At 42.2% G+C, this 15,609-nt stretch overlaps 1 protein-coding gene across 1 annotated transcript; it reads right to left on the reverse strand.

Moving 5' to 3' along the window:
* Positions 1-4,351: 4,351 nt before the first annotated feature.
* Positions 4,352-15,544, reverse strand: L3HYPDH (trans-L-3-hydroxyproline dehydratase). Its single transcript, XM_028507357.2, has 5 exons — positions 14,960-15,544; positions 10,990-11,159; positions 8,271-8,393; positions 8,043-8,180; positions 4,352-5,372 (listed from the first exon to the last, which is right to left on the reverse strand). Exons 1-5 carry the CDS (start codon positions 15,474-15,476, stop codon positions 5,247-5,249), a joined length of 1,074 nt encoding a protein of 357 aa, XP_028363158.1. The 5' UTR covers positions 15,477-15,544; the 3' UTR covers positions 4,352-5,246.
* Positions 15,545-15,609: the final 65 nt, after the last annotated feature.

Below are 15,609 nucleotides of genomic sequence, written 5' to 3' on the forward strand. Positions count from 1 at the left end.
CACTGGTCTGATGACCACACTTTGAGAACCACTTATGTCCTGTGCCTATTAAAAAGCAAATTCAGCCCTGCCGGGTGTGGCTCAGTGGATTGAGTGTTGGCCTGTGAACCAAAAGGTCACTGGTTCAATTCCCAGTCAGGGCACATGCCTGGGTTGCAGGCCAGATCCCCCATTGGGGGGCATGCGAGAAGCAACCACATGTTAATGTTTCTCTCCATCTCTTTCTCCTTCCCTTCCATTCTCTAAAATAAATAAATAACTGACTGAAGACAGGCCCATGAATCTGAACCCTGCAGGTGATTCCAACACAGGTGCTCTGAGGAGCTAGGTTATGGATCTTGGAGTGAGGATGTTACCTTGTTTTAAAGAGCCTGGATCTCAGGACCAAGACTGGCTCACATACATGTGGAGGGAGAAGGGAGAGCGGTTGTTCCTTGCCCTGTGGCTTGTCCTCCATTAGTTCTCTGGAATGTGATCTATTCTGAGTCTAAGGTGCACCAACTAGACAGTGACCGCAGAAGCAGCTCCAGATAGGTAACTGGTTGGAAGACATAGGAACAGGAAGGGCCTGACTCCCCAGGGAAGCTTCTGGACATGTCATGTTTCTGGACATGACTTCTAATGGGGAAAAGTGTGACCAACCCTCAGGTTCTCCAAGGCTGTGGTTTGCAACATGTGGACCCTGGACCAGCTGCATCAGTATGATGTGGGAACTAGTTGGAAATGCAGATTCTCAGGCCCTGCCCAAAATCAGAATCAGAAATTCTGGAGTGGGGCCCAGCCACAGGACCTGCAAGTGATTCTGACACACAGTCGAGTTTGAGAAACACTATGCTGAAGAATGAGGAGTAACAGATCTTAAAATCAGTGATATTAGTGCTTTGGTTGCTTATTTCAGTAAGGAAAAATATCTTACTGGAAATTTACAGCATAAATAGGAATTCATTTAAGGTGGTAAACCAAGATTGGGTTTCTCAGCCTCTGCATAGAATCAACATTTTGAGAGAAGTAGTTCTTTGTTGTGGGGGCTACCCTATGCATTACAGATGTTCAGCAGTATCCCTAGCTTCTCTCCACAAGATGCCTATAGTGACAACTACAAATGTCTCCAGACACTGCCAAATGTCCCCAGGGATGGAGTGGGGGGGAATCAACCCGCATGAGAATCAATGAATTAAGACAAAAACATAATAGATTAATTTATTTAGCAAGTCTTCTCTGTGCTAAGTTTTCAGAAACAACAAATAAGGATTCCAGCTGAAAGAACTTTAGTCTTAGGTAAACACAAATATATTACAATGTTATAAGTGTTGTTAAAAAATACAGAAATTAAATTTATGGAAGTAACTAACTCTTCCTAGGGTAGCTGATGGAGACTTCACACAAGAAGTGACATTGGACTCTTTGAAAGAAAGGAAAGGAAAGGAAAGGAAAGGAAAGGAAAGGAAAGGGGAAAGGACAGGAAGGAAGAGAAAGAAAGAGAAAGAAAAGGGAAGAAGAGAAAGAAAGAGAAAAGAAAGAAAAAAAGAAGGATGTTCAATGCATGTGCAAAGTCTGAGGGTTAGGATCTAAGTACTTTACTCTTGGGTACTGGTGAGAAGTTTCTGTATCTTAAGGTACATCGGAGTAGGGAGTGAAGAAGGAAATAAATAATAAAAACAGATGGGGACCCTCTTAGAAAGGGCTGGTGTGCAGTGCATACAATGAAGCACGGAGATCAAACTTCATTGGGAAAAGACGGGGAGGTGGCACCAGCACTGAAAGACTTTAAGCAAGAGATGGCCATACTCAGGTATGGTTCCGAAAGACAAGAGTAATGTCACGTTCTCCTGGTTTTCCCCCTTCCTTGTTTGTCTCTGTCCTCAGCCAGTTCATCCTTCCCCACCGACCTTTAAACTCCAGAGGCCTTCAGGCCCAGTCCTGGGTAGCTCTGGACTTCCTCCCTCATCTCACTCACACCCACAGCCCTGAAATCTATATTTTCACAACTCTAAATTATGTCGCCAGCCCCAAACCATATATCTTGCTACTTGGCATTGCCCTGTGATGCACAAAAGCACCTCAAACGCAACATGACCAAAATGGAAGTCATGATCTTTCCTAAAAACCTTGGTCCTCAATCTTTTGCGTCTTCAAAAGTGGCACCACTTTCCATCTAGTTTACTAGCCAAAAACTTAAGGTTCTTTCTAGATAAACTATTCTTCCTCATCTTCAGCCCATATCCAATCACCAAGACCTGGGAATTTTACTTTTTAAGTATCTTTGTATCCATTCATTTCCTCCATCACTTAATCCTCCACCTGAATCTTAGCTCGAATCTTCTCTTTGGACTACTACTGTTACTTCCTAACTGGGTCTCCCCACATCCAGCCCCTACTCCATGCTACAGACAGAGTGCTCTTTTGTTTTCAAATCTGTACATTTTTATTTATTTATTTATTTAGAGAGACAGGAAGGGAGGGAGAAAGAGAGGGAGAGAAACAGTAATGAGAGAGAGAAACGATGATTGGCAGCCTTTTGGCCTGACTGGGGACTGAAACCACAACCCAGGCATGTGCCCTGACCTGAAATTGAACCAGTGACCCTTCACTTTGCAGAACAATGCCCGACCAACTGAGCCACACCACCCAGGGTGGCACAATGATCTTTCAAACAAAATAAATCTGACCATCCCACCCATTTATTTAAATATTCTCATGGCTTTCTCCTTTTCATTTAGGGTAAGAACCCCAATCCTTAGTATTTATCATAAGGCACTGCATGATTTCACACCTACTTCCTCTCTAGTCTCATTCTGGGTCACCTTCTTCCTTTTTAGCTCACGCTGGCCTTTTGTGTGTTCCTTAGGGCATCTGTACCTGCTCTCCCTTCTGCCAGGAAAGCTCCTGCACCACCACTTCCCCCGGTCCCCGAGGATCCCCATCTCTGAATGAATGTGTCTCTCAGGGGAAGCCTTCCTTGGCTTGGAGGACATACCACTGTCTATAATTATGCTTTTGTGACTATTCCTTGCCTCCTATGGTAGATTGTAGGCTCTGCAAAGACTAGGATTTTGTCTGCTTTTTTTTTTTTTTTTTAGATTCCTAGCACTTAGCACTCTGGAAAACTGCTAAAACAGGGAAAAAAAATTAAGTGACTGTAGGAGAAGAATCTGGCAACTGGGAGACCAGTTAAGAAAAGGCATTGCAGCCCTGGCTGGCGTAGCTCAGTGGATTGAGCACAGGCTGCGAACCAAAGTGCCGCAGGTTCAATTCCCAGTCAGGGTACATGCCTGGGTTGCAGGCCATGACCCCCAGCAACCACACATTGATGTGTGTGTGTGTGTGTGTGTGTGTGTGTGTGTGTGTGTCTCTCTCCCCCCAATCCCTTCCCTCTCTAATTAAATAAATAAATAAACAAAATCTTTAAAAAAAAGAAAGAAAAGAAAAGGCATTGTAATGGCCCAGGGGAGAAATGAATGAGTCTGAACTCAGGCATTTACAGCAGAGAGAGGAGATTTTAAGGGTAGTGTATGGATTGAGGTATTTGGATATAAGCAACACAAATAGGGCACTGTCTCCCTTAGGCAAGAAAGGAATTTCCTGGAAGGATAGGGGGAGTTCAGACTACAAAAGGATAGTCTGACAGCCAGCCCCAAGAGCAAGAGCAGTCAGGGCAGCTCTGTGGGTAGAGAGAGCAGAAACTAAAAGAGGGTGACCTCTTTAGGGCTCTAGCAGAATAAGTTTGTGTCAACCATGGCATAGACCTTCCGTCATTTCTCTCACAATCCCAGGACCTGAGGGAAAGAGCCTGTTTGGCGCACCCCTTGCCTGGTGGTCCCAGCAAGGCTGCATTCTGGGGGTAAACCGTTTCCCAGAAAAAGGAAAGTGTTGATAAAAGGAGAAAGTTAGTGATAGTGTCATTTTTTTAGAGAGAAGTGATTTCTTTACCATAGAATGTTATAGAGAATAAGCAGAAAACATTACTTTTGTGTAATTAACTTTGGTCAGGGAAATCCATCACAGACCTAATAACTGGGTCTATACAGACTTGCTGGATGGCAAAGCCAGTTAAGATGAATTAGTTACTGTATTTTTCTGACCATAAGATGAACCTAGGTTTTAGAGGAAAATAGGAAAAAAATTTTGAAGCAAAAAATGTGGTAAAATATTTAATAACATAAGTAATATAATATTTCACCAATGTAAATGTAAGCAATTCAACAGCAGCATTAACAACCATTATCCCTCCTAAATTGGGGGGGGGGGTGCATCTTATAGCCCAAAAAATACGGTACTTCAATTTCTGTCTGCTCAGAAAAAAAGATACTGCTCACCTCACAACAGAGTCTAATGAATACTGAGAGCACCATATGTTGAATAATTTTTAATACTTCATTTTATAATGACTGATAATGATCAAATTTATTTTTAACAGGCTCATAGACAATTTACTAGCAAGAATACCAAAAGTTAACATTTCTTTCATGTTTTCAATCTAGTTGGCGTGTAGTTGGTCGAGTGAGAGGCTTGTCCCACTATAGCGACTCACTGGTTGTGAGTAGTGAGTCGGGACTCACCACTACGGACCCATATTTCAACAATGCCATACACAGTCCCTTTCATAAGAGCCTTAAAGATATAGCAAAAGTCTAACTATAGGTTGGTCTTCTCACATCAGTTTATGGACCTCAGTTCCCTCGGTAAAGCTGGCGTTTGCCAGACAGAGAACGCCTGGCCGCGGCCGAAACAGGTACCCAGAGAAGCTGGCCCAACCCACTCCTTCCCAGGCTGTGGACGCCAGGGGTTGAGTACCTTATAACAATAACCCATTCCCTCACCAACACCTTAGAGAGAGGGCATTATCTCACTCAAAAACTGGAAGACTAAAATAATGAACTGGTAAGAGCCCTCACTGTTTTGAGGGCGACAGCTTATTATGCCAAGAACATTTAGAAACAGTATTATAATAATTACCATAGAGTAATTTTTTAAAACAAGAACTAAGTTTTTAGCTTTACCTGATATGTTAGTAACTAGAAAATTATTTTGACTTTTTGGCATTGTGTTGCTAGACATGAGATTTATACCTAATATAGGCAAAGATGAGGTATAATGACTTTATATTTAGCCACAGTGTCCTATTTTAGAAAGAATAGAAGTTGGCTTACATGTACAATTTGGATATAGGTTTCCACATAATTAAGAAAAAAATTACTTCAAAAAAACAACTGCTTGAAAAAGAAAGGTCTTCAAAGTCACAGAAGTCACTTGAGAAGAAATCCATCCTGCAGTGGGTCATCGGCTTCTACAGTGAAACTCGCTGTACCCGTGTAGTGGGCTCGCCCGGACACTTCCACTATAACAGCATTATAATCACCGCATTGTGCTTCCTGGAAAAAAAAAAGATGAAAGGAGTGCAATATCAAAATACTGCATTCATATCTGGCTTTAAGTTATTTTGTGGCTTTTTTATCATTTTAAAGAAAACCCAAGGGTTCTTTCAACAGGCAATGAAAGGAGAGCAACCTGATCAGGTCTGTGTTTTCCGTAAGTTAGGCTGTAGGGTGGGAGACAAACTGGGGAGGAGAGGAGAAAACGCCCAGAACCCTTTAAGAGGTAAGCTTAATTCAGTGATTGAATCTAGAGTCACTGGGGTAACTTTTAGTGAGGATGGAGAAAAGCAAAATAGAGATACTGTGGAGGTGGAACTGACAGGCCTGGGCACCGATGTACGTGGGACTCGAGGAAGAGGAATACGTTAAATGAGACTACAGCTTTTAGCTTGAAAGTGACGTTGACTCTACCATTAAACAAGATGGGGAACAAGGCAGGGAGAGGCACATTTAGGGAGGGAGGAAGGGGGACTATTTAACAAGTTGAATTTGCAGTATCTCTGGGATAATTTTGAGAGGAGTTTACTGGACAGTTGGGAACACGAGTGTTAGACTCAGGAGAGAAGCCCAGGGTAGGCACTGCCGGGAGGAAGGTTTGGAGGTCATCATCAGAGGGTGACTGAGAGTTGAAGCTTCAGAAGTGGGTGAAATTGCCCAGGGGCATTAAATTACAGAGGGGATGAGAAGGGAGCTAAGGATAAAATGCTGGGGACCTCTAAGTAGAAGGACAGGGAAAGGAAGCTGGGGCCAGGAAAGGGAAGGAACAGATACTGTCAGAGAGCCTGAAAGAGCCCAGACAGAGAGGAAAGGTCGGTGGTGCAGGTGCCGATATTCAGGATGATTAGTAACTATTACATAAGTAACTTCGAATCTTAACTATAGCATATCTTTAATTTCTAATTTTTAAAAATGAGAATAACTGAAGCTTAAGGTAAAATGTCAATTATCAGGTTAGGGTACAGTAATTTTATTATCTTGTTATAAAGTTGCTATAACATAAAGCCTCACTGAAAACTTGCTTTGTCTAAGAGCAATATAATGTAATGCTTAACAGTGTGGGGTCTGCTCAGGAAGACCCCACTCCTAGTCTGGGTCTGTTACCTAAACTCTCAAATTCTCCGATTATCACCTATTAAAGAAGAATGATACCAGCACTGACTTCCTAGGATTCCTGTGAGGCGATGGTGGGCATACAGCACAAAGTGCTGAGCTTAGAAATTGGCATGTAGTGAAACACCCAATAAATGACGTAGATCAGGGTTGTCAAACTCATTTTCACCGGGGGCCACATCAGCCTTGAGGTTGCCTTCAGAGGGCCGAAGGTAGTTTTAGGACGGTATAAATGGAAGTACTCCTTAACTAGGGTCAAGGAGCTCTACATTCGGCCCTTTGAAGGCAACCTCAAGGCTGATGTGGCCCCCTGTGAAAATGAGTTTGACACCCCTGATGTAGAGTCTTCAATTGTAGACTTGAGACAATGTATTCTAAATTTTTGCACAAAACATAAATGGTTTGGTATCTCGTAAGTTCATGTACTATATAGGAATGCCTAACTTAAATAAATAAAATTCAATACTCAGAATAATAACCAACCTTTAAAAATAGCTATATTAGAATATAAAAGTCTTTGTTAAAATAGATTGCTATGGCCCTGGCTGGCATAGCTCAGTGGATTGAGCACGGGCTGCGAACCAAAGTGTCGCAGGTTCGATTCCCAGTCAGGCCACATGCCTGGGTTGCAGGCCATGGCCCCCAGCAACCGCACATTGATGTTGCTCTCTCTCTCTCTCTTTCTCTCTCCCTTCCCTCTCTAAAAATAAATAAATAAAGTCTTTAAAAAAATAGATTGTTATGTTAAAGGACTCTTTCTGAGTAGATTCATTTACTAGGTGTAAATAAGTCATCCTGTAGATTTCATTTATTAATACGAGTAAATTCATTAATTAGCTCTATTAGCTAGCATGTTTAATATTTGACTGCATTAAGAAATTCTACTTCCTGCAACTTTTCAGGACTTTTACATCCTGTTATAAAATGGAACACTCCTATAGGACAAAAACAAACAAACAAACAAATTCAAACCCTAATTTAACGGTTCTCAAACATTTTGGTCCCGGAACCTCAAAAGAGGTTTTGTTTACTTAGGTCATATCTATTAATATTTGCTATTTTGGTAATTAAAGATATTTTTTCATTAAAAAAACAAAGTCATTACATGTTAACATAAACAACAAAATTTTGTAAAAATTACATTTGCCAAAACAAAAACATATTTAATGAGAAAAATGGCATTGTTTTTCATTGTTGCAAACAGACGACAGCTAGATCCCCGCATGTGCTCCTACACTCAGTCGGCTGGGCTACCACATCATGTAGCCTCCGGAGAACTCCACCGTCCGCGCGTGAGAATGAAAGTGGACAGTACATAATGTCTTGGTGTTACTGCGAGTATAGTTTTAAAGCTCTGGACCCACGGAAAGGACCTTGGGAACCCCAAGGGCTTTGCAGACCACACTTTGAGAACCAACATCTGAGCCAAACAGTTGTTACGGGCCTGTTTTAAAATTCTCTTCTGAATGCTGAGTGAAGAAACTCATTTCACACCCCACTCACACCTCTTCAGTCTCAAAAGTAACACTGTTACAAAGAGCCACGGGTGTCACTCACCCTCACGGCCTTCCCTGTGAACACTGAGCCAGTTGCACTGCTTTTAAAGGCTCTGGTCTGGTCCAGCTCCAGAAGCCCTTTGTGATACTGTAAGGCAATGCGGGCTGTCACTCCTGAGCCGGTAGGACTTCTGTCAACCTGTTTCAGAATAAATACAGAAAAGCGTGTTCATAGTGCTCCAGTTTCACGTTGCATGGCTTTTGTGCCTAGAAATTACAGTTGTAATACCTGTTCATCTGCAAACACACAAATGTTGGTGGTTGGCTCCTCACTATAAGTGTCTTTTCCATCCGTTAATATAGTTCCATATAGAAAGGCAAGGTCTTCACTATCAGGATGAGTAATTTTAAACTGCAAATAACAAAAATTATCAACCACATGTAAATATTTCGATTCACATATATTTTAAAAATATTTTTATTGATTGATTTCTTTTTAGAGAGAGAGGAAGGGAGAGAGACACATTGATATGTTGTTCCACTTACTTATGCCTTCACTCGTTGATTATTGAATGTGCCCTGACCAGGGACTGAACCCACAACCTTGGCATTTTGACATGATGCTGTAACCCACTGAGCTACCAGGCCAGGGCTAAATTTATATTTTAAATAATATATATGGAGTACTGTTAAACATAACTTTCCCATCTTTATCATTTTAAAAATACCTTTTGGGTCAAGTTACTAAATGCCAGAAGTGACATTTTTGTCTAGATGAATAAAGAAAGTTTTATTAAAAGTTACAATTGTTATGCTCAGAGTCCTTCCTAAGGGGTCACCCTGCACGTAGCATCTAGAACGGCCCTATTTTGTACACACACGGCCTAAACATACACACTCCATGGCACGGAGCCATGGCTGCTCAGACAGGAAGAGCTAAGACAATCATCCTTACACTAGGGAGCTTGAAGGGGTCATGGAGAAAAAAATCAGGCAAGGAGAATCTAGAGCTGAAGTTAATACCACTGACAGAGACAAGACTGTGAGAAGCCATGAGCAAGCAAAAGTTACAAGGATGCAGATGCTATTAGGTAACAGAAACAACTGGACAAAAAAAAAATCATAAAGGATGAAGTCAGTTTGTATCATAAAACGCAGCAGATACACGCAGAGAGAGGCAGGTGCCTGCAGAATAACTAAGTCATGTCCAGGGCAGAGAATGGTCAGCCTAAAGGTATACTGCTTCCTGTTCCCAGGGGCCTGGTGGTTTAATTTTTCCTGGATTTTGGCAACTTCTGCTAGTTTGACCAAGATGACCGTAATTGTACTTCCAAGAGTATCTTTACAGATAGTACATTCCACTAGCCCTTACCTGTCATTTAAAGTAGTTGAAGAGGTTTGGATTCTTAGAATCCAAAGACTCCATTTTTAACCAAGTTATAGAGGCCTGCATATTGGATCTGTGTTCTCTGTTCTCTTAAAGCCCCTATGCCCCCCTCTACTCCAGCACCATCCAACACCACGTTGTTCACTGGTGTGCTTCCCTCCCTACACCTGCTCCTTGAAGGTGGGCTTCATTCTCCCTTTGTGCCTCCAGCATCTAGCATAGTATCTGACATAAGTAAGTTCTGGGTAAGTAAGTGCTTGTTAAAAGAATGAATGGATGAAGATGCATGTATATCATACTAACCTCAGCCCCACTCCCAATGGCCTTTCCCTAAATCTAAATCAGCATATGAATGGTCAGCAATTCACAAAGTACTTCTACTGCTTGATTCATCCCTAGTAAAAGTTCTGCTCATATTTTTTGCAGAATCCCTCCTTCTTCAAGTCCATCTTTCACAACCTTGGTGAGAAGTTCAAGCTTCGATGAGAAGTTCAAAATTACTTCTATTAGGAAACCTATGCCTTTTCCTTTTGATTTCATTAAAAACAAGTTGACATCATTTTAATGCCAAACTGTTAACTTAAACTGTTAGTTGTCTGCTTAACAGAACAGAGAACTGATGTAAATTCAGAGCTTCAGGAGTTACAATGACAAAACAATTTACATATTGGTATTGACGGTTCTGGAAAAATAATAACTTAGAGCAGGATAAACTATATATTTTAATTTTGTTATTTAACTTATAAATTAAAGGTTGAGATATGTTTAATTGGGTCATTATTAGCATAAGTATTTTAGATACTATCATTCACAAGTTATCTTTTATTTAGAATAATAATTAAATTATCAAATACTAAAACACTCAAACAGTGTATATGAGTTATTGGTAGGTCCCAATTTCAAAGTAAAATGACAGACTGGTGCTAGAAATGAAAGAATATTTGAAATTTGTTTATTATCTGAATTGATTTTGTTAGAATTGTTTTCCCAAGCCAAAACTAGAGTTACCTGAGTAGTTATTTAATTAACTTCTTAGCAATATAGGAAAATTCACTGATTAGGAATTAATGTTCTTTGTAAATAAGAGAAGGACTGATCAGACTTAATGAAATTTAATTTGTAATCTATATTTTATATTCATTATTTTCAAGTTTTGTAGAATGATCATATATGGCAAAACATGCACTTCAAATTAGTATAGTGGAACACTATACTATGATACATTTACTATATTTTTAAGTAACTACAAATTATTAGTATATGTGTATTATTAAAGTTAATAACAGTTATCATTATTGAACACTTATTATGGGCTTGGCACTATACTATTCTAAACCTCTACAGCACAGGTATTTCATAATTTCCATTTTACAGATTGGAAAACTGAGGCACCTGAGGTTACATAACTTGTTCAAGGTTATAAAAGTTACAAGTGGCAAAGCTGAAACTCATAGGTTGTCATGCTCTACAGCCTAAGATTCAAACCAGTACCCTATTCTTAGTACAACTAATAATTTAAATACAAAATATAGGTATTTAAATTTCTACATAAACATGTAACTAACATTTCCTTCATGCCACGGAGAAAGGCGATTGTTTTGACGGCAGCGCTTGTACTGACCTGAGCTTTCACTGCTTCTGTCACTGCACTTGCTGCATCCACAAGGTCCCTCGTCTTCGCGGAACCAACATCCAGTCCTAACTTCTCGGCGCTGACAAACGCATAAAATGCACCACCATATGCAATGTCCACTACCACCTGTCCGTGCCCAGGAATATCCACCAGCAGATCTAAAAGAAATGTGTTTGAAAATAAGTTTGTGTTAGTATTTTAACAATAAAAATCATAGAATATTTCATATGTGTATGTTGTGGGGGTGGGGGATCTTCTATCATAAAAAGAAATGAAACAAAAGTCCATCTTCAAAATAAGCATCAAGTAAATAATGATAAACCGTCAGCTAAGTGCATCTTTGTTTGTAATTTGATGTTTGCGTACATTATACACGTGAATGCCATGTTTTCTTAACTTACACATGCATATTTGTTAACTATTCTGAGGATCTTTTTTCCAGGAAACATCATAAAGGCAGAGAGAGGAAAACCCTAGGACATCAATGTGTGAAAATTATGAAGGAAAATGTAAGTTCCCTCTCATACTATTAGGAATGGTTTTATTTTATTTATTTTTACAAAAGATTTTATTTTTTTATTTATTTTTTAAAATATTTTATTCATTTATTTTTAGAGAGGGAAGGGAGGGAGAAAGCGAGAGAGAGAGAGAGAGAGACACACACACACACATCAGTGTGCAGTTGCTGGGGATCATGGCCTGCAACCCAGGCATGTACCCTGACTGGGAATCGAACCTGCGACACTTTGGTTCGCAGCCCACGTTCCATCCACTGAGCTACGCCAGCCAGGGCTAAGATTTTATTTTTAGAGAGAGGGGAAAGGAGGGATGAGAAGAAGAGAAACATCAATCAGTTGCAATCTGGGACCAAACCCACAAACTAGGCATGTGCCCTGACCAGGAATTGAACCAGCAACTTTTTGCTTTGTGGGACAACACCCAATCAACTGAGCCACACAGGTCCAGGCAGGAAGAGTTTTAAATAGTGAGGATTTGGAGTCCTATTTACAAATTGGTTTTCTACAGCTCTAAAGTCAAAACAAAATGAAAAAAGATTTTTTTCCTATATGTTATATATAAACACTTATTCACTTATATATTTCATCCCATGAAAGTATCTGCAGGCAAATACTGAGAACAAAGCTATTGCAGAATCACTGGCCTTTATGGTGTTATTTTGCATCGGGATTTTAATGAATCTTTTAAGCGTCCAACATACCCAGTTTCACCTGAAGGTCAGTTGTTTGAAATCCTGAATAGGTATTCCCAAAGGAATGGGGCAAGGTGATATTTTTGGATCGTATAACTGTTTTTCCCTCTCTTCCTCCAGTTCAAGTGGGCTTGGTCATCACAGCGTCTGGGGGAGGCTTATGGCAGGGGAGAAAGCAGATTTTGTAGAAAACTTGGGACTCGGGGGAAAGAGATTTGTTGTCAAAGGAGTGTTCTGAAGGGAGAAATATTTCTCCTGGTCAGTAGAGAAATTGCCTCTGGACTGAGAAAAGAGTCTGGGGGTCCTGAGTGCGGAGCACATGTCTTCCCCACAGCACCATGGAGAGGTTAGAGGGCGGGGGAGGGGCAGATAGGGGCAGATTGTCAGAGGCAGCAAGGAGGAGGAAGGCAGGGGCAGCAGCCACATGGAAGGGGGCAGAGGATGCTTCCCTGGTAACCTGTGCAAGCTGAGGGCCAAAAGGTCCTCCTCTCCAAGGCCTGGGTTTATACATACCAGGAAAAGGGGCAGCAAGTGGAGGATGAAGCTGAGCCGGGTACAGTCTCGAATTCATAAGTAAAGTTGTGAAAAATAAAGTATTTCTTGTATTCCTGAGTTTGCACAGTCATGCAAAGGTACCAGTGTGCTTCCAGTTACAGGCTAGCCGACAGAGCCCTTTTTACATGTGATGGGTGAAAACACAGATAATTTTTCACCAAAAGAGTAAAACATATCTGTGGAACAGCAAAATTCAATGAAAAAGGTCTTCATCTGGATGCTGGTACAACATGAAAAGCACATTTGATGAAAGATTAAGGAATTAGATGGAAATAGGGGACTGCAAGAAAGCTAAGTGTGTCTTCGGGGTCCCCATGTGTAAAATGGAATTGCTATTCTCCCCACACACAAAAAACGATTCTTTTGAGAATTCCATGTGATAATGTGTAGGGAGTGCTTCGCACTGATGAGATATGCAATAAATGTTAATATTAAAGCCAAAAGTTTAATTTACAATAGGAACAGGACTCTTAAGAGGGCAAGATATTTACATTTGCAAATCAGCATGTCCTCTAAATTTCATTTTAGCTACTCACTCAACAAATGTTGACTTTCTCCTATTCTAGCACTTGAACACAGTGAACAAAACTTGAAGTTTTCATTTTAGCAGGTGGAGTGGAGGTGGACTCAGCAATTCTCTGGGGTGGGCACTGTTGTCATCTTCATTTCACAGACACGGCATTGAGGAGTAGAATCCCTTTCATGAGGTCGTGGAGATGGAAAAGGGCAGAGAGTGATCTTGATTGAACACTGTCAGTCCACCTTTTTTTGTATAGTTCTAAGTAGAGAATTTAGGATTTCATTTTGTTAATGACACAGAGAGACCGTTAATGCTCACCGATTATCATACAGTTATGCTGTGATGCTCTCTGGAACTACTGTGCTTACAGGATTGGCTGCCCTGCCGTGACCATCCCAAACTGAGGAAGTAAGTGGTGATCCTGCTGCCTGCTGTAATTCCCCACTAGAGCTGGAGCGCTCCCCTCTGCTGCTGGCTCGGCATAGTTAGCCAGGTTAAACTACTGAGGTTTTGGAGATGCAATCCTAATGCAGATGTGGCACGGTTCTCTCCTAAAGGAGAAAGTGGCATCGATTTGCTCTAAGACAGACAAATGCTTGCTTGGGCTATTACATAATCATTCAGAATCAGGCTAATCCTGAATTCAAATCCTAGAGGAGGACCAGGACCACTTGATAGAATGACTTGCATGATTTGAAGACTTTGAAAGAAAGAGGTAATAACCCTGCTCCTGTCTGGACTAAATTACCCCCCAGCTCACTTCAATCATGACTACTAAAGCATCCTCACCTATACAATTCAGCCCTTTGGAGGGATTTCCCTCTATGTAAGGATGACAGTTATTAGACAGCTGTTTTACAGGACATGAAGCTTCAGTACTGGGAGCCCAGAAGTTCAGCACACCTAGAGAACTAATCAGTAACCTTGCATATTCTGTAGTCTGTCTCTAGGAATATATATATATATATTCTAAGTAGTGCCTTATACATACTCATTTAATTCTCACAAAAAACTCCATGAGATAATACACAAAAAGCATAGATAAGGAGAGGGTTAAGTAATTTGAGTAAGGTTGCACTGCTCTAGGGGTGGGTTGTCAGACTTTCAACTGAGGCAAAGTCTGTTCCTGTTTTTAAAGAGTAACAACAGAGACATCCATCCCTATTTTAATGATTTATAAATGGCTTAGTTCATTCTCACTTAATTTCCCCCCAAGAAGCAGGGAAGCATGTTTTACAGATGAGTTTTCCAAACTTACATTTAGTAACTTGTCAGGGGGTATAGTGTGACCAGCGAGGGTATTCTGAGCAAGCCAGGAACCCAGTTAAATTGGTTGTTCTTTGCAACGTCCAAATTGGTTGGACATTGCTTTGCCCAACTGTGAAATCTCTAGGAATGCCTGAGAGTGGGGAACTAGGTGCTACGAGAGAAACGCGGAATTCTGTGCTTCCTGAAGCTCTCAAGACCACAGGGCGGCAACTGAATTGCAAGCACCACACAAATCCGGAAGGCTAAGATGCCGACACACCCGCAGAGACTTAGAATTACCATTTTATTAAGTGCAAAGGCCGTGGGGGTGGGTTAGTTGCTCCATGTGGTTCCAGACCAGAGATATAGTGTAGTTAGTTGTGTCACGGGTTGCTGCCCAGGGCTGGGAGGGTCCCTCGGGTTACCTGTGGCCAGCGCGAAGGCCGGGACGCTGTGGAAGCGCACTCGGCCGCGGCTGAGGCCGCCCTCGCACTCCACGAAGGCGGCCACCAGCCCGCACGGGCAGTGGATGTTGACTCGGGCCTCGTGGGCGTCGGCCGGAGGTGCTGGCACCAGGCCGAAGTCGAGAGCGAAGCGGCCGAGCGCCAGCACGGCGTGACCGCACATGGAGCTGTAGCCTTCGTTGTGCAGGAACAAGACGCCCAGGTGCGCGTCAGGTAGCTCGCTCGGCACCAGCACGGCCCCGTACATGTCCCGGTGTCCCCGGGGCTCATACATGAGTCGTCGCCGCACGTAGTCAAGATGCTGGCGCATGTAGCGCCGCTTGGCCAGCAGCGTGGGGCCCACCACCGCCGGACATCCCCCTAGCACAATGCGCAGGGGCTCGCCGCCCGTGTGCATGTCCACCACGGACAGCGTCGGCGTCCCCGGGTCGTGCGGTGGAAGCCGGAGCCCCGCCAGCGTGCGGTCGGTTGTCTGCATCCGGGAACACGACCACCGACCAGCGGCGTGGCCTTCCCCAGGGCGCACTGGCTCACTCAGCGCGAAAAGGTTAGGACGCGCGGTCTCTTCAGGGGGCGGGGCCTCAGAGCACAAACAAGGAAGTATGAGGAGG

The sequence above is a fragment of the Phyllostomus discolor genome, chromosome 1 (assembly GCF_004126475.2).
Source record: "Phyllostomus discolor isolate MPI-MPIP mPhyDis1 chromosome 1, mPhyDis1.pri.v3, whole genome shotgun sequence".
NCBI lineage: Eukaryota > Metazoa > Chordata > Mammalia > Chiroptera > Phyllostomidae > Phyllostomus > Phyllostomus discolor.